This window comes from Chiroxiphia lanceolata, chromosome 4 (genome assembly GCF_009829145.1).
Source record: "Chiroxiphia lanceolata isolate bChiLan1 chromosome 4, bChiLan1.pri, whole genome shotgun sequence".
Lineage (NCBI taxonomy): Eukaryota > Metazoa > Chordata > Aves > Passeriformes > Pipridae > Chiroxiphia > Chiroxiphia lanceolata.
In genome coordinates, this window is record NC_045640.1 from 27778921 (window position 1) to 27802644 (window position 23724).

A 23724-nucleotide genomic window follows, 5' to 3' on the forward strand; every position below is an offset into this window, starting at 1 on the left:
TTCCCTATTATTTAATGCACATGTAAGATAATGTGAAGCGTTGTGTCTTTTCAGTGTCTCTTCACAATATCTTTTACATTTGACTCCTGATCCTTCAGTATATGTGCAGAGCTTCCCTTAAACAATATGAGGACATCTTCAATGTTGTCCAAAGAAACTTTCCTGTTTGTGAGAAACATGTTGGGTGATTTGTTTAAGTGACCTACTCAACTTGAAAAACACATTTGTGATTTTGGTATTTAGTGCTGTGTGTCTTTCCAGTAATACCTAAGCATTCTGCAACTGAAAGGAATAGGATATGTTGCAGGAAAGTGGGTGGATTTTTTTCTCCCTCTAATTCTTCACCATGTTCTTTTGAGAACAGCTTCAGCATACTCAATTTTATTGTTTCTCCATTTAAGCAAGTACAGGATGTGCTTTTACCTAGGGTTTTTTGGTCTGTGGAGTCAGGTAATTGCTGTCACCACCAACCTTGTCGCTTTATTCTGGTCACCTATCATTTCACTCCCTTGTTTTTAGGACTGTGTTTCTAAAACTGTTCACTGATCTTTGTGGACAGAGAATATTTGGAAGGCATTTAAAAGTTGCAGTGGTTATGTATTCATCATCTGTGATGATATAACCAGCCATTATTGAACTAATTTCTCACCTACAGCTGCTATGTTTGTCTTTACAAGCCCTCTGAACTTGTTCTCTCTGTGACTTTCCAGTAGGACAGGATAAATTAGGTTTTGGAGTGATGGGAGTGACTTTCTTGCACTTTCAGCAGTTCTCTTCTGCAAACACCAGTAGCCCTTGTCTCTCCCTCCTCCCAGCCTGCAACAGCAGCTGACGCTGGCACCAACATTGCACAGTGGCTCTGAGTATCCTCACTTCTTTGCAGAATGCTCTCATGCTGGCTCTGACACACATCCAGCCACAGTTTTGTCTTTTCATGGCCTGTAGAAAACATAACATTATCTTGCCACGTTACTTAACATTCTCCACAGGCTAACTGTGCGAATACCTTGTAATGTGAGCAGTTTATTAATGTGAAATGCAAGAAATTATACTCATATATATAAAAAGATTGAAACCCCCTTATTTTTTTAACAATTAAAATATAGAATAATTATTTTTCAAGAAGTCATATAGCAAAGCATGACTTGCATAACAGATCAGATTATATGTCATCTCTGTGTGTAATCTTTAAAGTCTATGAGAATACTTGGATGGATTTTCACAGGATTTAGAATGTTTACCCCATTTGAAAGGTTCATGTGGATAGTGACAAAATCTAAACTTTGAATATTCTCTTCTTCTCTTCTTCTGAGTCACTTGTGCAATTTAATGTTGGTGTATCCATACCCTGTGTTGCTTAATATCGAGAAACTATAGGCAAATATAATTAGTAGCAAGCATTTGTTGACATTTGCATTATTTTACCAGAATGACTAAGAAAAACTATGACCACAAGCTGTTTGTATACTGCTTCTCTTACTGTGATTAGAATTGGTAAGCTAAAACTAAACTTTATTTGTCCATAAATCTGCACGCTGACCTAATATGTGTTATCTGACTGGTTTAGAAAAATGTGCAGTGTGTCTCTAATGAACAATCACTATGTTTCAAACTATGAAAGAAATGTGCTAGAACAGGTTGTGCTGCAGGGGTGTGTTACTAATCTTCCTGTTTGCTAATCATACTCTGTTCATCTCAGCTTTCGTAAGATAGTATGTTACAAAAGAAAAACTTTGTGGATATCTTTATGCATTCAGAGATAGCATGAAAAGATCAAATGTAGAAATAGACATTATTTTCTATAAGTTTGAACTTTTTCTGGTGGTAAAAGGACTAGATTACATATATCTGACTTATAATATGTATAAGCAATAGGTACTCCTAATCTTATCCTCTGACATTCTGTGCAGGTCAATTAAGTTTCTAGGAATGCACAGGAAGAGACAGCAGTACATCAGGAGCCTACCAGTGTGTATCTCAGAATAAAAAGGAAGGACTCTAGGTAACATGTGTAAGAGTAACTTCTGAGAATAATTGTACTGTATTCTTCAGCAGGGTGAAGACTCAAGTTTTCTCTTACATATATATATATTCCTGCTTTAGGGTGTATATATATATATATATATATATATATATATATATATATATATATATATATATATATTCCTACTCAGGCATTTCTATGTGTATTGTAAGCTTACTTTGAGGAGCAGTGGCTTTGGTGTTGCCACAGAGCACTCCGAAGTCTGGGAGCTGCATTTCAAACCTCTTGGGCTAAGAAATACCTGAAATTGTTATTTCCCATTTTCAAAAACAGTGTCACAGCTACAAGCTGGGAGAAAGTTGGACACACCCTTTGGTTTTGAACAGGAGTTATGTTACTGAAACAAGTTGTTGCATCTTAAGTGTGCAGGTAACCAGTTCCCACCTGTCTCCAAGAAACAGAACACTGCAAATGTTCAGAGTCCTCTGCTAACTGTGAGGAAGCTTTGTGGCTCAGAGAGAGGTGCTGGTTGTTCTGATGCATCTCTAGAGTTCATGCCGAAATTCTAAGCTGTTGTCTTAAGCCTGGCTGTTTAGAGTTGCCTAATGATGAATGAAGACAAGTTAAAGTTTCAAACTGAAGTTGAAAAAGACCCTATAAATCAAATGTAGGGTTTTAAATATCAGCCATCGACAGCCCTAAAATGTTTTTTTCCTCATCTACGTAAAATGACATTTGTTTGCAGGGTGTTACAAAAGAACATTTGGGGCCAGAGTAGTATGTTTGAGGAGCAAGTGTAAGAGAACAGACCTTTTCACTTCAACGAGGAGCATAGTATGAGTCCATGGGACACTGCGATTAAAATGATCTGAACTGTTTAGTGAATAGTGGTTTGAAAAGCAGTTCAAATAATCTGCAGCTGCCACCTTCTGCCACTTGAGGTCCTCTTTTTTCCCTGGTTAGTACTGTTCTGCTGAGACCATGCAGGAATAACTCAAATTTAGGTGTTTATTGAAACTCTGAGGGTGAAAAATCTTTTCAGAAGCATTACTTAAAGCTGTTTGTGTTGACTTGGGTATCAGTTACTTTTTCATATCCACAAATGATTTAGGACTGTGATTGTTGGGCTTCTTGTAGACAATTTGTTTATTTTCTTACAATACCCTGTACTGTGTTTTGTTACTGCATTATCTGCTTTCTTAATGTTCAGCAGATTCTTCTTTGGTAATGTGTTTATTTTCAATACGATTCTCTTTCCCCTCTGACTTTGAAAACACATGATGACTTGTCATTCTGGTGCCTAAAATTAACATTCAAGTTTGTTTCTAAGCAAAGCAATCAAGATGAACAAAGATATTTGAGAAATGCAGTGGCTTTAGCCTTTTGGAGTCTGATGTCCTTTGGAAATAGGGGAAAAGAGTTTCCTTTTGGAAACTCTCAAAGATGCTTCTACATTATGTTTCTGATAGTGAAGAAGATAAAACTAAGTAAATGGTTCCTCTTTCTCTTGTTAGCCAGTATTTTTCACAGTCTACAGTAGTTTTGTGGGGTTTTTTGAATTGTGGTTTCCATTTTAGCTATCAATTTAAAAAAGCAATGCAAACATAAAAAAGTGAACAGTGACAGTCCTCTCAAAAAAAAAAAAAAAAAGTTGAAGTTTTAAGTTTGATCTAGCAGTGTGTAAACTGGCATTTACTGCCACTTTCCACTTCGTGGTTTGTTATTCCTCTCCTGTGTATTGATGGAAGCGCATGCACATATGTGTGGTAAGCCAGATCAGGATATTTAGCTGACTGGGAAAACAAAAAAATGGACAAAACCAAAAAAAGAGTTCAGCGTTTTCTTGTCTTGTTCTGGGATTTTTTGCTTTTTGGGGGCACTGGGGACAGTCTTGCTCTTGGTATCTAGCTGTACAAGTGGTTGCACTGTCACAAAAGAAAGAATGCCAGGAGGGCTAGGATTAAGATGCTGATGCTGGAACTGCTTAAACTGTCCATGTGGTAGTTCCACCCTGGCTGGATGCCAGGTACCCACTAAACATGCTCTGTCACTCCCCTCTGCAACTGGAAAGGGGAGAAAAAATATAACAAGAGGCTTGTGGGTTGAGATAAGAACAGGGAGAGATCACTCACCAATTACTGTCATGAGCAAGACAGACTTGACTTGGGGAAATTAGTTGAATTTATTACCAACCAAAATCAGAGCAGGATAATGAGAAATAAAACAAACCATAAAAGCACCTTCCTCTACCCCTGCCTTCTTCCCGGGCTTTGTTCCTGATTCTCTACCTCCTCCCGCCCAGCAGCTCAGGGAGCGGAGGTTACTCCATTGCATGTTTCTGCTGCTGCTTCCTCCTCAGACAAAGGAGTCCTTTCCCTGCTCCAACGTGGGCTCCTTCCCAGAGAAGACAGTCCTCCATGAAATTCTCCAGTGTGAGTTCATCCCACGGGCTACAATTCTTCACAAGTTGCATGACTGTGGGTGCCTTCCACGGGGTGCAGTCCTTCAGTAATGAGGTGCTCCTGTGTGGGTCCCCCATGGGGTCACAAGTCCTGCCAGCAAACCTGCTGTAGTGTGGGCTCCTCTCTCCATGAGTCCACAGGTCTCTGCCAGGACCTTGTTCCAGCACAGATTTCTCATGGTGTGACGGCCTCCTTTGGATGCATCCACCTACTCTGGCATGGATCTCCTACACAGGCTGCAGGTGGATCTCTGCACCCCGGTGGTCCTCTGTGGGCTGCAAGGGGCATAGTTGCCTCACCATGGCCTACACCACGGGCTGCAGGGGAATCTTAGCTCCAGTGCCTGAAGCACCTCCTCCCCCTCCTTCTACCCTTGTCTTGGTGTCTGCAGAGCTGTTCCTCTCGCAAATTATCACTACTCTCTTCTCTGATAGTAATTACTTCCATGCAGTGACTCTTTTTTTTTTCCTTCTTAAATACGTTATCCCAGAGGCATTACTACCATTGCTGATGGGCTCAGTCTTGGCCAGTGGCAGGTCCATCCTGGAGATGGCTGGCACTGGCTCTGTTGAGCATGGGGGAAGCTCCTGGCAGCTTCTCACAGAAGCCACTCCTGGAGACCCTGCTGTACCAGAACCTTGCCAAGCAACCCAATAAAATGCTTGATCAGCCATGACTTGATTGATCTGCTCTCTGTAAAATGAAGTATTTCTGCATAATGGAAACTCAGGCTTCAGAAAGAAAATACAGCCTGATTTTGTAACATCTGCCAGCCTGGAGATCTGCATAGTGGTTTACAACTAGTGGTAACAAAGGGGATTATTTATACCTTTTTGAGGTTGGAATGAAGGTGCATGTTGAAATGGGCCTTGTTCTCACAGGGCAACCTTTTCTGCTGAAGTATATATCCCCTGTAGCAGGCAGAAGCAGAAAACAAATTCTCTTTTGTGTTTCCCTATGGATTTCTTTGCAGATCTAATTTTTAAGAATCAGAGTTTATACTTCTGTATTGAAGTATTCAAAAATATATTGAATTTTTGCTTGGCAAACCCAATTGCCTTACATTTAAGAATAAAAGTTGTTACAGAAGCTATAGTCTAAGGAAATATCTTTAAAACCAAGTAGTATTTTTCATTTTAGACTAAAATAAATGGGTGAAAAAATACAAACCTTTCTGCCTTTAGATACAACCAAATAGGGTTTTTCTGTACCACTTTTCTTCAGATCTGTATCAATTTACAACTATGTAAGGCATGGAAGAAGATTTCTTTTTGAATATTTTTTATTCTGAACTAGCAGCCTATGTGCTTTTTTATGGTCAATGGGAACAAACAGACATCCCTAAAGGGATTGTTGCTCTGAATCCAGAATTAGATCAGATGAATTGCAACTCAGTGGTGCCCCTATTGGGTATAAGATCTTGGGATGACATGCATAGATGTGAATGTCTGGCATGTGGGATGTTAGAACTACCCAAGAAGTGAAACCTTGTTCCCACTGCTTTATTATTTTTGTAGAGGTGGTAGTGTAAAATTGTTAAGATAAAGAAAAGATGGTGCAAGTTGGAAAATAATTGAGATACAGGCAGGAAGTTCTACAGAAATCATTTTAAGGAGTTAGTGAACAAATAAGAACTTCAGATAAGGGTGTCTTTTATTGCTCTGATGTGGTTTTTAGTATATAGCTTTCAAAGAGAAGATTCATTTCCTTATGGACTCCATTCTCTTCTCTGTAAAACAGACAGTTGAAAACATAAGATGTGGCTCACCAAAATAAATTGTCTGCACTTGTTCATTCTGACTGGTTCACTGAATAAGACAAAGCTCATAAAAAAAAAACCAAAACAACACAAACCCAACACCCCCCCTCCCCCAACAAACAAAAAGGCCTGTGATCACTAAACTCAGGACTGCATGCTAATGCACTGCTCCAAAGGGCCAATTACCTTAAACCTGACACTACTGCAGTTTTGTAGTCCTTGATTTTATTTTAACTTAACCTCTTAGAGGAAAGGTTTGTTTTTTTTTTTTCTTTCATGGCTAAGTTCTGCCTTAATAATCCTCCACCGTGCACAGATGCTGCTCCAGCAGTCTCTTCTCAGCGAGTGCCAGGGACGGCGTTTATCCCTGAAAAGACGCAGGATGCTGAGCTCGCATGCTAAGCAGGAATGACCTGCAGGGCGTCTTTCTATATTCCTCCTCCGGCTCCGTAGCGGCGAGATCCTTGTGCGAGGAGCGGGGAAAGGAGGGTGGCTCCATGCGCTAGATTCGTAGGACCGGGAACAGCACCTCGGGGCAGTGAGCCAGTCCCATCGTCCCACACGGAGCGGCTTTTGGCCGCAGGTCTCCCCACCGCTCATCCCGCTGCTGCTCAAGCAGTGTGACGCTTATGTGCGTTCGGCTGCTGTCGGCAGCCTGCCATTTTTTCTCCTTAGGAAGAGTGAGATGGGAGAAATCAGGAAATGCCTCTAAGCCAGCGGGTGCTGAGCGCATCCCGCGGCCGCATCAGCAGCCAGAGCAGCCGCCCAGCCCGGCCCGGCCCTCCCGTCCCGGGCCCGCCCCCTGACCCTCTCACCCAATCGTGTCAGGGCGTGGGCGCGGCCCTTGGCCCCTGCAGCCAATCAGAGCCGCGGGTGACACAAAGTGGTGCACTTTGCACGCGCTTTAAAGACCGGGAAAAACTGGCAGCGGCAGCGCCCAATCACAGCGGAGGGAGGCGGGGTGAGCGCAGCCTGGAGCCCAATGGGAGGGAGGGAGGGCGGTGCGCAGCGGGCCCGGGGAGAGTGGCAGGAACCTGGTCCAATAGGAGGGCGGGATGTGCGGCCTCTCCCGGCAACGCGGACCAATGGGAGCGGGCGGGGGGCGGGGCGGCGGCGTCCGTCCCAGGCTCTGGATCGGGAGCGGGGCAGGAGCGGAGCCGGGCCGGGCCGGCAGCGTGTGCAGCGCCGCTCGAAAATGCACTCGGATGCCGCCGCTGTCAGTGAGTAGCGCCGGAGCTGCGCCCGCCGCCCGCAACCCGCGCCGCCCGCACGGCCAGAAAAACCACCCGGCGGGGGGCGGCTGCTGTTGCCCCTGACCCGCGAGATTCGGCCGAACGCGCCGCCGGGGCTCCCGGTGCCGGGGGAGGGCTCGGGCCCGCGGGTGCGGGGCCGGCGCGGAGGGGGCGGTGTGTGTACGCCTGGCTGCGGGGGCCCCGCAGGGCGGCCCTCGGCGCAACCCCCGGGGAGCGGGGGCTGACCGTGCGGGGGCGGGGACGGGTGGGGGGAGCCGCACCGGGGAGGGCTGTGGTCGCTCGGAGGGTGTGACGCAGTTTGCCCGACCCGCCTGGCGAGGGGGTGAGGCCGCGGCCGGCCCTCGTGGCGGGCTGCGAGGGAGCCGGGACTGCCGCTGGGAGGGCGTACTCGGGCCGTGGAGCTGCGTCTGCGGGGGAGGCGGGCAGGGGTGAATGCCGCAGGTCGCGCCGGGCCGGTGCGGGAGAGCCGCGCTCTGCGGGGACGGGGCCGCGGCGCATGGCGGGAGTTGGAGTCCCTGCGCCGCGGCCCCGCGCGGCGGGAGGCGGGGAGCGGACTACAACTCCCGGCGGGCTGTGCGGCGGCGCCCGCTCTTCCGTGCCGCGCGGCCCCCCCGACCGGAGCTGCCCCTCCCGCCCCGCGGGGAGAGCGGGGGGCGCGGGCGGCGCGGCCGCGGGGGAGCGGAGCGGAGCGGAGAGGAGAGGAGAGGAGCGGAGCTTGGGCTTTGTGTCCGCAGCGGTGCTTCTGGTGCTGCGCTCAGAGCCCCGGGACCGCGTGCTGCCTGGCACACCTGTGTGGTTGTGGGGTGACCGGGGTTCGGGAATAGGCTTCCTGCCTGTCCGCCAGAGAGACGGGATTGGCATCCCCAGCGCAAAGCTGTCCCGGCACAACCATGCTCCTGTGAAATCTCCCAGGGACGCGTTCTCGGCTCTGCACGGAGTTGCAGCTCTGAGATGCTTTATTACCGTAGAACTTGCTCGTGAAGATAATGAAAACTGAAGCTTTGATCATATGTTAATGAGTGATGGCCTGACTTTTGGACAAAGTCTTGAAAGCAATTATGGAAAGAAATGCTGCATAAGGATTTTCTTGAATCCTCCCATGTCTCTCAAAATGAGATTGGCTGGGCAGCCTGGCTATAGCCTCTAACTCGTAAGGTTATATACATTTCTTCAGTGGTTCTGGTTTATTTTAGCTTTATATTTGGAGATCGTGATATGTTGATGGTTAAGTCTGCCATTAAGGCACAAATAACTGCCTCATGTTGGAAATGGAAGGATAATGATTCTAGAAAATGCCTTCTGCTCAGTGTTTTTTGTCATGTGTCCTGTCCAAAAAAAAAATGGAGGTCCTCATTATACACATATAAGGTATAGTTGCAAATATTCCAGTGCTCCCTCATGTAGGATGTTAATACTATGTAGTGATTTTGAAAGTTTTTTAATTTTAACTTATCTTCAGTACTGTTTCTCAGCCTTCAGCTGTTATTGGCTTCTCATTAAAAATGTGCCTTGGAATGATTGAATCTTACATCTCAGTACTTTTTTTTTGGCAGTTCATGAGCTTGTGCATGTGTTATTTTAAATAGGAATGTTTTCCTAGATTAGCTGACTTCGTTGTCTGTAGCATCATAGTGGTTGTTTTTTTTCCTCACTGATTTAAATGCTTGAAGCAAGGAGTGTTCATAGCATATCTGTACAGAAGCTGGATCTTGACTGAACATTTATTTTGAGCCACCTTTTTGATCCTTCTTAGATTCTTATATGTTCTTGTGATATAAACTCCCTCAATACATTTTTGCTCAGTGTCAGTTTTACTTTCTGAAACTGAATACACACCTTTCACATTATATGAGATACATCGACTTTCAGTTTTCCCCATTGAAAGTGTTTGCTTAGAAGTTTTTGCAGCTGCAATAACTGTAATTGGAAATGTCTTGTCTGTACAAGGTCATGCAGTAAGTTGAGTCAGGCAGGTAAACAGTCTTCTTACTGCTTCTCTTTATTCTGTTGTATTGGGGTAAGATCTCATTTGTGTAATTGCAGCACTTCATTTAAATTTATTTTAGTCCAAGTAATTTTTGTGCTGAATGTAAGTGAATTATTAATTCTGCATATTCTTTACTTCCCCTTCTCCCCCACTCGTTTTGCAGATACTGAAAACAAAGACTTTGGGCTATTTCAAAGCATTATTTCCTAGTTTTGGTTGTGTCTTCAAGCAGAAGAAGAAAACTTGCTTAATTTTTCTGTCGAGTGCTTGCCAAAAAGCATAGCATGGGAAAGTACAGTACATCCAGGGAAGGTGTTCAACTCTTGTATCCAGTTTAAGTATTAGAGCATCTAATAGTGTGGTTATTTCTTCTACAATAAGTAAAACTGCTAACAAGGGCTTGAAGCAGAACCATTAATTTAAATGTGCCAGTATTTTTGTCATACTGTCCAGTTAATTTGTTTTATTTAAAATCATAGGTCTGAGGTTAAACAGAATTTTTACTTTTGACTCATAAAGACATAGAAGCAACTACCAGTTTGTTCAGTATATATATGTATGTGTATATATATGTATGTGTATATACATACATACATACATACATACATACATATATATATATATATATAGTTAGAGCTGTAAGGCTTTAGCTTGCCCCTGGGGAATTGACTGGTGTGACACACTTCATGCAGATGTGTGGCTGCATAGGCTGTGGGACTCCATGGGCTGCAGCTGCTTATTACTGCCCATTAGCTGTTGATTACCGCTTCCCTTGTCTGCTGGTAAAGTGGACTGTAGGAGCCCTCTCTAGTCCACTTGGTGAGATGTACCTGGGTTAGCTCTTGCCAGTTTTACTTAAGTTGTCTAAACTGACAGGGTTGATTTTTTTTTTTTTTCTTTGCCTGAAGTGAGTTAGGAAATGTGCCCCTGGCCTGTGCTGCTGGCAGAGCTGTGGGGTCAGGAACTTTTGGCAGAAAGAAGCAAGCAGCTGGAGCAATAATGGTTTTGACTGGCATAGCTGTTTCTAGGCTGTTGCAGATCCACCGTGATGTGTACCAGATCTGCATGGTGCTGGGATACCCTTGTAGTGCATGCTTGACTGGGTTGTGTTTCTGCTGAATTAGCTGGAGCACAAGATACAAAGTTTTTATTAGCTTTATGGCCTTTGCAGGATGTGAGATGACATCTGGCATGAAGTTAGGAGCAGTGCTCTCAAACAACTCTCAGGCAGCCAGTGATGCAAAACAAGCTCACTGACTTTTTTGAATTAATCTGGTGGTGGAGTAGGAGTTAGACTGGATGACCACTTTTCGTCAACAGAAGCGGATCTTTTGCACCAGAAATACACTTTGTGTTAGGTCTTTGCTGTATAGAACAAAACACCCAACCAAAACCATCCCCTACAAAGCAAACCCTAACCTCCCCATGAAATGCAGGGTACTTTAAACTATGTGTTAGTATAGGATTGTTAGCCTGGCTCTTATTTGTTCGGTCGATTTAAGGTAAATGGAAATGTATTCAAACTAAACTGACAGTTACACAACTTTTGCACTGCTTAAATTACTCTAAAATTCTCTCAATGAACTCTAAACTACGGTAGCTCTATTTGCAAACAAACCTTCAGAATAGGTACTTTAAAAATACTTTGGTAGAATAAGGATTTGTTTCTATGAGGAAAAAAGAATTATGCTTTTTTTCCTATATATGTAGCATGCAGAGATCTTAAAATATTTTGTTGCAGTGAGTAAGTCATTCTATGTGGCAATACCAAATGTTAGAGTTGAGTGTGAGTGTTTACCGTAAAATAAGTGATTTTTAGTGTGTTTAGTAATTTCAGCCACATTTTGTTGCTTGGGTTGGGTTTTCTGTAGAGTTGTTTTGTTTTTTTTTCTTTATTAGCTTAAGTCACTCTGTGTTTTGTTTCAGAACATTTTAGGCTTTGGGATTAGGCATTTAGGTGTTGGAAAAATGTACACAAATTTGCAGCTGTGGATTTGGATACCACTGGTGTCAGCAGTAGCTCTGAGATTGGTGCAGCTCTGAGTGCACGTGGGCAGGAGGAACATCCTGTAGCATCATGTGTTTAGCTTTAATGGCTAGGTCCTGTTGCTCTTCAAGATAGGTTAGATTGTCCCATTTAATTGGATGTACTTACTTTCCAAGCTGGAATTCACTTCTGTTTCCCTTACTTTCTGAATCATGCCCTTTAAGGGACACTAAATCATGGGAGACCCTACTTTTCAAGCCTTTTCTTCTCTTCCTCCCCTTACCTGAATGCTTGCTGGCACATCATGGGCCAGGAGGTCTCTTTTGCAGGCTGCCTCTGCTGTAGGGTGTCCCTGCCTGCACAGATACAGCTACAGACACATTGGAAATGGATTCTTAATCCTGTCTTTGACAGGATTGCAGTCAGCTCCTGTCTTCTCTGTACTGCAGTCTGGGATTCTCAGTTTTTAGGTGTATTGTGTTGTTTTTGTGTAAATAGGACTGACATACATTTTTCCTTTGCTTTCTGGATTTAGTAATGAATACAGAAATTTTGCTTCCTGAACATAAGTGTTGAAGGCTTTCACCAAATATAGGTTTCAGACCTGAACTCCTAAATTGATTATTTGATTAATTAATCAATATAAATTGTCTTGCTCTTTGGATAATTCTGTAAGCAGACTCCTGAACAGACTACTGTATTTATCTATAGCATTTATGTGGGGTTTTTTTGTTTTTTCATTGAGAGAGTATAGGATGTTTTTTCTCTAGTTTGTTATGAAAGCAAGCCTGGTTAGCTGTTGTTTCTTTCACCTCCTGGTAACTTTCAGGTCCATAGTTTAGACATTAATCTATAAGTTTAAAAGTTATTTTTAAGCTGTTTTCTTTTTACTTTTAAAGTGTATATAATTATGACTATTTGACTAACCCAGCGTTTAACACTTAACATTAAGTGTTAATGGCAAACTGCATGCAAGATTTAAATTCCATGAAACTAGATTGGCTCTGGCTTTTCTTTTCTGGATTTGCAATGATTTTATTCTAGGTATGTCTTTTTTTTTTTTTTAAGCTATTACATTCTGAATTATTGCAAAGTATTTAATACCATTTGGAATTTAATCAACAAAATATGTGCACTTGTTTGACATGTACCTCTTAAAGTCGTAGCAAACGTTCCAACACATCTTCCTTCAGTATTCACGAAGCAAGCAGGTTTCCTTCTTCTGATCTGAGATCAGTTAACTGTGTGGTACTTTAGAATTATAGAATGGCTGGAGTTAAAAGAGACCTTAAAAGATAATCTAGTTCCAATCCCCCTACAATGGAGAAGGGACACCTTCCACCAGACCAGGTTGCTCAAAGCCCCATCCAACCTGGCCCTGAACACTTCCAGGGATGGGGCATCCACAGCTTCTCTGGGCAACCTGTTCCGGTGCCAAGCTGCCCTCACAGGAAAGAACTTTTCCCTAATATCTAATCTAAACCTACTCTCAGTTTGAAGCCGTTGCCCCTTTTCCTGTCACTGCATGCTCTTTTGAAAAGTCCCTCTCCAGATTTCCTGTAAGTCCCCTTAAAGTACTGGAAGGCTGCTATAAGATCTCCCTGGAGCCTTCTGTTCTCCAGGCTGAACAGCTCCAGCTGTCAGCCTGTCTTAGGAGGTATTCCTAGGAGAGGTATTCCATCCCTCCAGCCGTCTTCATGGCCCTTCTCTGGGCTTGCTTCAACAGGTCCATGTCTTTCCTGTGCTGAGGATCCCAGAGCTGGATGCAGTTTCTGTAGGAAAAAAAATTAAAGTATTTTCAGACTGTTTCATGTGCTTTGAAACTCCTGTATTCAGGTGAAAAATAGCTTCATACATCATGGTTTTCTCCATGTAGAACTGGTGAATGTGGAACTTCATGTGATGTATCCCTCTCTCACAGTGGGCTTGGATGGGCAGTTGGATTGGTCTGACTCATTGCTGCTGCCACAGGAAACTATTTTGCTCCCAATTCAGGAGACCTTTCCTGTTCCTTACTTTAACTCTTGCTCTGACTTACCTAGTGTTGCAGCTCTTTTGTGACCTGATTCAAAACATGGGGCTGGCAGGGTTTTTTTGTTTATTTTGTTGATATGATTCCAAGGGTAGTGGGCTGACCAAGGGCGTCAGGCAGGGACAACTTGGAGGCTGCATAAGCGTGTATGGAAGTTTTTTCCCGGAGGTGGAGGGGAGGGAGTGTGTTCCTGAAGCATCCAGTTGCAGCCAACTGTGGAATCACTTGCTTGCCATGTTGACCGCTGTTGACCATTGTCCCTCTGCTAATTTCCAAGATAGTGTTATTTGAACATGGGAGGTATTATTTTTTGGATTCTGTTTTTTAAAAAAAATTTTTTTTACACAATAGACCTTTTCACAGTGGCATAAGATACTTTGTGTATCTTCCTTGAATATACATAAAGCAAACACTGACCAATTCAGAGGATGACCTGGGCTGTAATTTAACTTCCCTAGTTTAATGGGTGCTGCTTGTATTTACTTTTATAACTGTAAAAGAAATCTGTTTTCAATTTTAGATAATATCTACACTTCACAAGCTTCCCCTGTGGAAGAGAGAAAACTTTGGACTCTGGTCCTCTGTATTAATACCGTGTATAGTGTGATGTTTGTTGTATAAGAACGGTAAAATATAATTATGTAACCCTCCTAAGTCCATCATAATTATGTAACCTATTTTGGAAGCAGCAGCTTAAAATTGTAAGGATATTTCCAGTGGATGTGTGAAACACACTGACATGAATTATGTGTTTTGAAGTGCCTAGGAATGTTTTGTTTCAAAGGTGATACCTAATATACATAGTCCTAATTTTAAAGTATTTTTTCTGTTGTTTTTAAGAGTGCTATCTAGAATTATTCTTAATATTAGGTTAGAATAAATAAATAAAATATTTGCTCAGTGTTCTCGCCTTGTTACCTCCAGATATAACTGGCTTCTCTGAATGCTCATGTTCTTTGTAGATTTTAGGCTGAACGACAAGGGAAACTTTAAAATTCATGTTCACGAAAGCTTAGTCTGGTATGATAGTTAACAAAACAAATCTTATCTTTTAGTCTTGCCCTCCTGAGAATGGCTTTTATGTTCCCTGTTTGTCCTTCCCCCCCCTTTTTTTTCCTCATTGCTTTATGTTGAACTGAAAGTTGGACTAAAAAACTCGGGGTTGTTTTTTTGCAGAATGGTTCTGCTTAGTATTGTTTGACTAGCAAAAAAGGAACTTTATTGAGCACTTAATGCAGGAAAAATTCTAGCACCGTGTTCAAGGTTGAAGATCTTCCTGTTTTATCTGGGTAATAAGATCTGGATTGTCTTTGACTTCATATGGATGAGTATAGCTAAAGTTGGAAATTCCATCTTTGGTGCTTCTGACTTAGAGCAGTTGTATTGCTGTGGTGGTGGATTGCGGACAACATGTTAAGAAATAGGTAGCAGTTAATAAAAGGATACTCTAGCTAACATAATGAATGAAATATATGATTCCTAAAAGTATCTTTTGACTTTTTTTTTTAATTCATCATGAAAAGAGAATTCCATAGTGATCTGTTTGACAAGTACACGTGCAGCAGCCAGTTCCTTCAGTTTCCCTTGATAACTTCATAGCAATGTGGTTCACTGATTTGGCAGTCTGATATTTAGTGAAGACTCTTGTTTATCTGGGTTTTCCTAAGTGTATTTTGAGAATATTCCTTTAAAATACTCTGGATGGAAATGTGGGAATTACGTCTTTGACCTTTCTTGCATCTTGCATCAGCTGCCGGGCAAAGCCAAATTAAATGTCTCACAGTAGAAATACTTTAATGCATTAACTAGGTGGTGACACTAGGCACATAAAATTTTTCACATAAAGAAGAAGTTGGCTTGAAATACTTTGCTTGTCATATGGTACAGGTCTGTAATTAGAATGTTTTTGTGCCTGAGTTCTAGCGGGGTAACTAATTTGCTTTTAGTTTAAATGGAAACATTGTATAGTAGTTGGCTGTCTTTAATCCCTGTCAGCTGGTTTGTGTCCAGCTCCTGAGATTCTTGCTGGTTTGCCTGCTCTCTGGCTGGATCACAGCTGATCTTTTGTAAATTATTTATTTTCCAGTTTTGTCCTTGACACATTTCTAGCAAAAATAGGAAATTCAAAAGAATATAGAAAAATTAGTTTGTCTCTCTTTTGCAACTGAAGCAAACTCAAGTGTTTTATATTTGGAACATGGAAACAAAGTTAACATCTATGCTACAGCTTCTTTCATGAGTCAGAATATTTCATTTTCAGTTTTGTTGGTGCTTGTCTTAACAGCTGCTGCACTATGACCTTTGTATGGTTATACAAAAACCATGTTTCAACTGTGTAAGTGTGTTCTAGTCACTTAGTTTTGCAAGGAAATAAGTATAAAGGCAAGTACATGTGTATTAATAAAATAATCTTTCATTTAGAACTATGGTTTTTAGTAATTATTTTAGAATGTTAAATGGAACTTAAGTTAGTTTTGGAATAGATGGAACAGAAGGACTGGATAGCATGGACGTTATAATGATTCCCAGTGTAAAGGAAAAAAAATTGTAAACTTTTGTTTTTAATTCAGCTACAGTTAGCTATAGTTGTTTTGTTGAGGGTCATTGTCATGATTTGAGACAAAAGAAAAATGCATATGTTAGATATCTTTTTGCAGATTTCTGTTTTTCTACTCAGTGTTGAAAATGTTGATGCTGAAAAAGTGTTGAGATGACTTTTATTTTATGGTTGTGTGATGATTTTATTAAATGACCAGAACATAAGATCTTGGTTGCTACATTGGGAAACCAGAGAGTTTAAAAGGTTGTTTGTTCTTTCTTTTTTCCCCTCTAGATTTTCAGTTGAATTCTCATCTATCAACACTGGCAAATATTCACAAGATTTACCACACCCTCAATAGGCTGGTAATGACTTGCCATTTTCTCTTAGCAGAATAGCTAGGGCTTTAGTCCAGAATATTTTGTGATTGAAATCATTAAGTGATTACACTTTCAAAAATTATAATTGCCTTTTCGTATGAAAGGCTTTTGGTTTTGAATTGGTGAAGAGATAAGCATTATTAGTAAAAGGTGAAAGATTATACTCCAGGGGTCAGAGTGGAATTTGAGCACTGTCCACTGCAACACTGGATTTAGATGTTGCTTCCATACAAACAGCTTTCTTAGATATGTCAAATAATGGTAATCATCATAGTTATCCAGTTTCTTACAGTTCTTATGGAAAACATATTGAATGAGCAAGCTGTCCTCTTACACCCATGCAAAAAATGAAACAAGATTTTTTTGAAGAACAATCTTTTTTTAAGATTTTTTTGAAGCGAAACAAGATTTTTTTGAATTTAGGCATTTTTTTATGGCTGCATACTTCCATTTGTTATATTGCAACCATAGCTGGAAATGATTATACAGCTTCTGTGTGTACACTACAAATTTAGTGAAAAAGACCCTGCCTGCAAAAGGGAGTAACTTTTTTGCAAGATTTCAGTTGATTTTTAATCAGTTTTCTTTAGAACATGTATTTGTGTTTATCCTTAAGTAAAGCCATTTCTGTGGTCAGTGGTAAATTCAGTCTTTCTAATGCTGCATTTGTTGGTGGAATTGTTCTATACAACAATGCAAAATTCCCCATCCAATGGGTAGTTATTTGCATTCTTGAAACAGTTTGATTGGAAAAAAAAATTTCAAATTAAAGATTATCCTTGAACTTTTTAGATAATTTTGCAAGGGTAACTTTTTAGATAAATCTGAGCTGAAAACACAAGACACTACAGTCTCAGGTGATGATCCTTAAGTAATTAAGATGAATATTCATATCAAGTAGAGGTTAAAAGCAGTACTGAAGAATGAAGGTCACCATCTTGTTTAACTGTATTGTTCCTGTTCTCTTGCAGAATCTGACAGAGGACGTTGGTCAAGACGATCACCAGACAGGTATTTATTAGGGATGTAGTAGAAATAGATTGAAACAACTGAAACATGTTTTGTCAACGAAGTCCCTCTGACATAACTGAACATTATATTTTAGAAACCTAAAGGAGCTTTAGGAAACAAGTACCAGGATTTCTTAAAGTTTTCTTTGAAATACATGTTCATGCTTATAATTTGTCCAATTATGAAGGACTTGTACAGATTTCAGCAGTATCTGTCATTTTACTGTTTCTTAGTTTAGAAGACTTAATAAAAAATTTCTCTTACTCCTTGGACTCTCAACCCATTAGACTGGCAGAATACCCATGTTCTTACAGTGTTTTGACTCTTGAAAGAGCATTAGTGAGAACAGAGCAGAAGCATGACCTCTTGTGGCTGTTGTGATGCCTGTGACCAAGTTTAAATGCTGTGCTCCAAACAAACAACTTTTTTCTTGAGTGATTTTGATACAGCTTGTTCCTGTTCCTTGTGCAGATTATCAGTCGGTGCCTCAGGGCTAGCTATTTATTAGTCCAGAGCTGTTTTTTATTCAATAAAATGCCATTGTTTTTCGAGGCCTTAATCTCAGGTGCCTAATACTGGCTTGCTGCCATTCTTGATTCATCAGCATTTGAGCTTTGTGATTTGATGTCTTGCAAGAGTTGTTACGTTCTTTTGTGCTCGTTACTTGTGAACTGGCGCTTTTCCTTTATTTCTTTTTCTTCCTTCCTTTCTGTGTTTCAGGCATGATACCTGAGGAGGAAGGAAAATAACTTACTGGCTTCAAGCCCTGATCATTCAGCAGAACTGTTCTTTGAAACGGACCATATCTGTCCTACCATCTTGACTCAAAGCTTTTTGCTGTCCTGAGGTGCTGGCTATGTTTGCTGGTGTTACCTTGAGCCTTTAAGAAAATGGAGAGAGCTGTCAGCTCCTCCTGGAGATTTCTGGGACACACTCAGAAATCTAGCACACTCTTAGCCTAAAGCAATGAGAAGAGATGCATAGGACTGCAATCATTTGGGATCAGACAGAGCTCACTTAGGGATTATGTACTCTCCTCTATACTGTTGCAGGTGACTTTGTTTCATAGTTGAACTCTTAGCCACGAAAGGCTTCTCTGCAATGTTTTCCTTCAGTGTGGTTAGGGATTTGGTACTTGAAATCAGTTGATCATGTAAAAGAAAAACCTCTGCAAAAGAGGTTGTGGCAGGTGGTTCATCTCAGTCAGAGATTTTAGTGTCTATATTTTAGAACTGGTACCCTCTCCCGTCTCCTGATGGAGACTTGAAATTCTCCCCTTTGTGATCCAGGTGCTCAAACTAAACACAGATACATACTGATTTCGTGTATGAAAATGCATTCTGTAATCTTTTATTTTTGATCTCAAAAATCTACTGTGAAGCACTGTCACTAATCAACCAATAGCATTGTCACTAATCAACCAATAAGTGTTGATGTACTTGAGGTATTTGGAATTTGTCTTATATCTTGCCTAGCACTTCTAGTATAAGAAATTAGCGTTGGACCTCTCATTAGCTCTATTAGGTGGTGCTTCGGGATGTTACTGGCTTCGATGAACAGTTTTATACTGACACTGATGGTTATCTTATTGCCTGCATTTTGTTGTTTGAGTTAAGCTGTTTTAAAAGCTTAAGCGTGCTTACTGAATGAGTTGGGGCACAAAATCTCAGTAACCAGTGTAATTATCTGCAATAGTTGTGAAAGAACCTTTCAAATCAGAAAGAAATACGACATGAGAACCAAAAGTAGAGGTTGATAATGGCAGGTTCCTGCCTCATCTTCAGATTTTATTTTTATTTCTTACACTTCTACCCTGTTTTCTGTCTCCTTGTAGAAGGAGATGAAGCTTCAATGTTTGCATAAATTTCAGGCATGCTCAGTTGAAGTGTGTGCTTAATTTTCCTCGTATGAGGACAAGTACACATGCAAGGAACTATTTTGACCTTTGTCAGTGTAGCACAGTGAAGTCTCCTGTTTCTGTTTTGTATTAGACTTGACACTTCTAACACATCTTACTTGGAGAGACTTACGTAAATCTTTAAAGAATTACTTTTGCAAATTGTTTGATTTCGATGTGTCTAAACTTTTGGAACTTAAGTTTTCCAGTGAGAAGTTGTCAAGACCTATTAATTTTGTTACACAATTTATAGAACTGCATAGATGCTCTGAATTTGAGATTCTGTGTCTAGAAGTCATTTGAAAGTCAGATTAATAACTGTTGCAAAAGATTTTTTGAGTGTTGCCAAACCCATATAAAGATGATTTTTTTAATAGTTTTAGATTATTTTTTTAACACTCTGAATCTTTTGGACCAGGCTTTATTCTTAAAGATTACTATTTGTTTTCTGACATAATTTTCCTGGTTGTTTTGCCATTGTGGGCCTTGCTTTTGAGAAGACTTAATAAATATATATCTAAATTTGGTTGAGATTTCTAAAAGTTATTTAAAAAAATCTGAGTTTTAAGTTAATATTTATAATTAGCTTTAAATGCATATTACATTTATTTCAAAGCAGTTGTTTCTGAGCTAACAATAAATGTATTGGGCATCTAAATCACATTAAACAAATTGTATCTTTTCTGAGTATTAACCAGATTTCCTTTCTGGAACCAGGCCTTAAACATCTAAGAACTAGAGGGAAGTGGCAGTTTCAAAATTTCTTGAGTGATTTGAGAGCTAAGATGGACTTTGCTTCAAAATTCCAGTCACCTTTAATGATTGCAATCTCATGTGCTAGTGTTCAGTGTGCATATATATATATATGAAAAGTGAGGTAGACTTCAGGTGTGTCATGGGTCTTTTCATCTGTTTGTAGGTGTAAGAACAGCAGGCATTCAGATTCTGTAAACAATTTCTTTTTTTTTTTGGTACGTATATGCATTAACTTGGAAAACTCTCTTGAATTTGAAATAATAATTCTTTTTATGTCATATCTACAAATCTAGCAATTTGTTAATAGCTTAAAGTTATGATTCGGTTATTAAATTGTGACCTACCTATGCAGACTAAAAAGTCTTTACAAGTACACTTCCTGTTATTACCTGGCTTGTTTAAAAGAGTGAGGTCATATCTTCAAGAAAAACAAAGCTTCACTGCTGTTCTTGAAACTTCAGGGCAGTGCAGAGATTACTTCTACCTCTTTTTTTTTTGTTGTATTAAAGAAACCCCTCTTGAGTCCAAAGCAATTCTGTAGTGTGGAATTCAAGATAGAGAAGATGATTTTTCCTTTTAAAGGAATTGCAAGTTGTTTCACGTTTTGCTGAGTATCTTAGTCTTGTATCTGAAAATTGATGGTTGTTAACTGTGGTGGTCTCATTGCATCGTTAAGCGAGCAGCGTTAAGCTTCAGCAGTCACAGTTACTAATTATTTTTCCTTTGAAACATCCTTCTACTCGAGCATCAGAAGAGCAGGATTATTCACAAGCTTTATCTAGAGAGAAGGTGAAAATTACATGCCTGTAGATCATTTCTGTAGGGACACAGCTTGTAGAGTTCTTCTTTATTGACCTCTGGTTTTTTTTTCTTGTTCTTTTTTGTTTGTTTTGGTTTTATTGCTATTCAAGGAGTGTCCCTCCCTCGTGGGTTTTATCTTACATATTGTTTTAAATTTCTTAGGGTGAATTTTAGCTTTTGAGGTGATACTTCCCTTTGGAAGCTTTTTCTCCCGCAAATTTGGAAGTACTGAATAGGACATTTGGCAAACAACATTTACACTCGGCAGGCTTTTGGCTGGTGGTGGCCTATTCAGCAGCCATCTGGAGGCTCTACATGGCAAATGCTAGCTTCAAGTGTCAAAAAAACCAGAATTAGGAGGGTTCTGCCAGTCTTGAGTTGAGATCCAGGAGTGAGAAACTTTGAAGATAATCACATCAGAGAAGCTACACTTGGTAAGTAAAATTCCTGTCAAACTTTACATGATATCAGAGGTAGCTGCATGTTCATTTGCAGATGGTCAGACCTTTGGGAAGTGAAATTAGTGTGAAACGCTAGACCTAGAAATTACATTTAGAATTAGAAAGCTCCGTGTAGGAAGGTTAATATTCCTGCTACTTAGTGAACTATACTGTAAAATAGAAAGAGTCCAAACTGAAAAAAACAAACTGATAATTTATAGTTTTATACAAAAATGAAAGACAGAAATGTTTTGCTGGTTTAACTTTCAGAGTTTATTACAGAGAAATTATAACTTCCCTTCAAATTTAATATACTGTTTTTCACAACAAAAGGAAATACTTTTAAAGTAACATTCTCATATCGTGGTTTTCGGTAGTTTAGAGATCGTTCAACAGTTAAAGCATAGTGAAGACTTGGTCCAAACCTCAGTTATTAAGATGTTAAATCTCTGAAAGAGTGTACAATATGTTTGTCCCTCTGGTGTCTGTGTGCTGTCAGTGTGTGAGGGCGGTGTACATGTGTATTTAATAGCCACCTACCAACTTCTGAGCTGTCTCTTTTCTTCACTTTTCTGTCAGTTTGAGAGCTGCAACTAGATACATTCAAACCAAGAAAGGGTACAAGTTTTTCATAGGAGTCATTGGAGAAATTGGGTTACAGTGAATTCTGTTATCAGTTTAAGCCTTTAATACAAGTTCACAGATCTTCCTGAAAATATGTTTTAATGAGGCAGAGATTCCAAGCAGGAATTCTTGAGTTAAATTCTTTGGTTTGTATGGGTTGCAGGTCTGACAAAATGATTTTCCTGTCCTATAGCTGTTTTATTATACTTTTATTTATTTTATTTTCATCTTTTGCTGTGCTTCTCTTTTCACAGAGGCCTTGCAAATTTCTTTTCACAATCAAATGACCAGTAAACTGGACAAACCTGGAGTGGGAGTAGTTTTTCTTGTATTCTGCCAGCATCCAATGCCTGTGGCCATCACAAATGGATTTTTATTTTTTTAACAGAAAGGCACTTGAAAACAATCCATTTGCTCTCAAAAGAATGAGATAGCTACAGGTTGTACTCAAGTACATACATATTTTCTAAAATAAGGTATTCACTAGCACACATTTTCATTTATTAAGTTCTATGTGTGTCTTGAGTCTGTTGGCTGTTTCTAGCCATCTGTTACATTCTGCTGTCATCTTAAGTGTTTTTAGTTTGTGTAGGTTTTAAAAAAACTTACTGGCAGAGTCTTTAGAAATTTGATCTAAAAAGTGATAAAGTATCACACTTTCAATAACTTAGGGGAATACAATTTTCCAGTATCTTTAATTTGCAGGCATTATCGGATAGAACAAATGACATTCAGCAGGTCATGTCACTTAGTTTGTTTAATCTGTAGTAAAATGCATTGGGTGTACTGTGAGTTTTTTATAGTCTCTGGCTTAACTGTTTCAAATATATTGATGAGAAGAAAATATTATTGTTGTTAATTTCCATTTGTAATGCATTCTGGACAGTGCTTCTGACACAACCATTATTTTTTCATGTGATAATAATCTATGGAGTGTAATACTTGAAATTTTTTTTGATAACTAGTTAAATTGTAATTTGAATTTACAATACTCTTAAAATTCTGTTTCTGAAAGTTAGTGTAGGTATGGCCATACTTTCCTGGGAGAATGCTGGGGAGGGAGCTTCAGGGTAAAAAGAAAACCCCAAGGAATATATAGGAAGCATTTTTGAATTGGAAAGAGTATTTCTTGAACTAGAGAAATTGATTTTCTTCTTAATAGAAATGAATATAAAGATAAAACCAAACAAGGCATACTTAGTGCAAAAACGTTATTAGTTGAAACTAAATTAGTTCATCTTGGTGTAAGAACTGGTTTGAACATCTTGCCTAAAAATCCATACTTTCTAATGTATAAGAGTTTCGATGCATGTTTAAAATAACGTACATGTAGCAAAGCCTGTGAGGCTCTAAGGTTCCTTACATGTGTTTCTCCTATAACAGGAGAGAGCCTTTCAAAGATACGAAGAATAGGTAAGCAAAAGATTGCCATTAGTATTTGTTGGGAATTGGGCCTCTGGTGTCAGTCTGCTCCCTTGGTGTCAAAAAGTAGTCAAAGTTTTATTGCTTGTTTCTGTGCTATAATGTAAGATAAAAGATTTTGTGGGCATCGTAATAAAGCATAGCTAAACTTGGATGCTGTTGTGGCAAAGAGAAGGTAGGTTAGGCATGCTGGAGTTCTTAATATTTTCTTGCAAGTCTTTGGCATCACTTTGTGTCTGGATATTTATACCTCTCCTCTGTCTTCCTTTTCTTTTAAAATTCTTCACGTAACACTTAGAGCTACACTTAGAGCTTTGATGGCTCTTTGAGTTGCTCTTACACACACCTTTCTCAGGTGTCAGTGTGGCCTTCAGTATGTGAAATTAGGAA

At 40.0% G+C, this 23724-nt stretch overlaps 1 protein-coding gene and 1 long non-coding RNA gene across 10 annotated transcripts in view; one reads left to right on the forward strand and one right to left on the reverse strand.

Moving 5' to 3' along the window:
- Positions 1-6410: 6410 nt before the first annotated feature.
- Positions 6411-7531, reverse strand: LOC116786323. Its single transcript, XR_004356879.1, has 2 exons — positions 7021-7531; positions 6411-6875 (listed from the first exon to the last, which is right to left on the reverse strand). It is a non-coding gene; the product is annotated as an uncharacterized LOC116786323 (long non-coding RNA).
- DCUN1D4 (defective in cullin neddylation 1 domain containing 4) overlaps positions 7105-23724 on the forward strand; it is a 41604-nt gene continuing 24984 nt past the window's right edge. The window contains exons 1-4 of one of the 9 annotated variants that reach the window (XM_032686833.1): positions 7105-7166; positions 16298-16368; positions 17355-17394; positions 23296-23325. Coding sequence is in view for 2 of the 9 variants with exons in the window: in XM_032686824.1 (XP_032542715.1) it covers positions 7401-7425; positions 16298-16368; positions 17355-17394; positions 23296-23325 (166 nt within the window). In the remaining 7 variants the exon portion in view is untranslated. Of the gene's footprint in view, positions 7167-7293; positions 7426-7644; positions 7685-16297; positions 16369-17354; positions 17395-23295; positions 23326-23724 lie in introns of those variants that run through there. The other 8 variants (XM_032686824.1, XM_032686832.1, XM_032686826.1 and 5 more) reach the window with 8 other exon arrangements.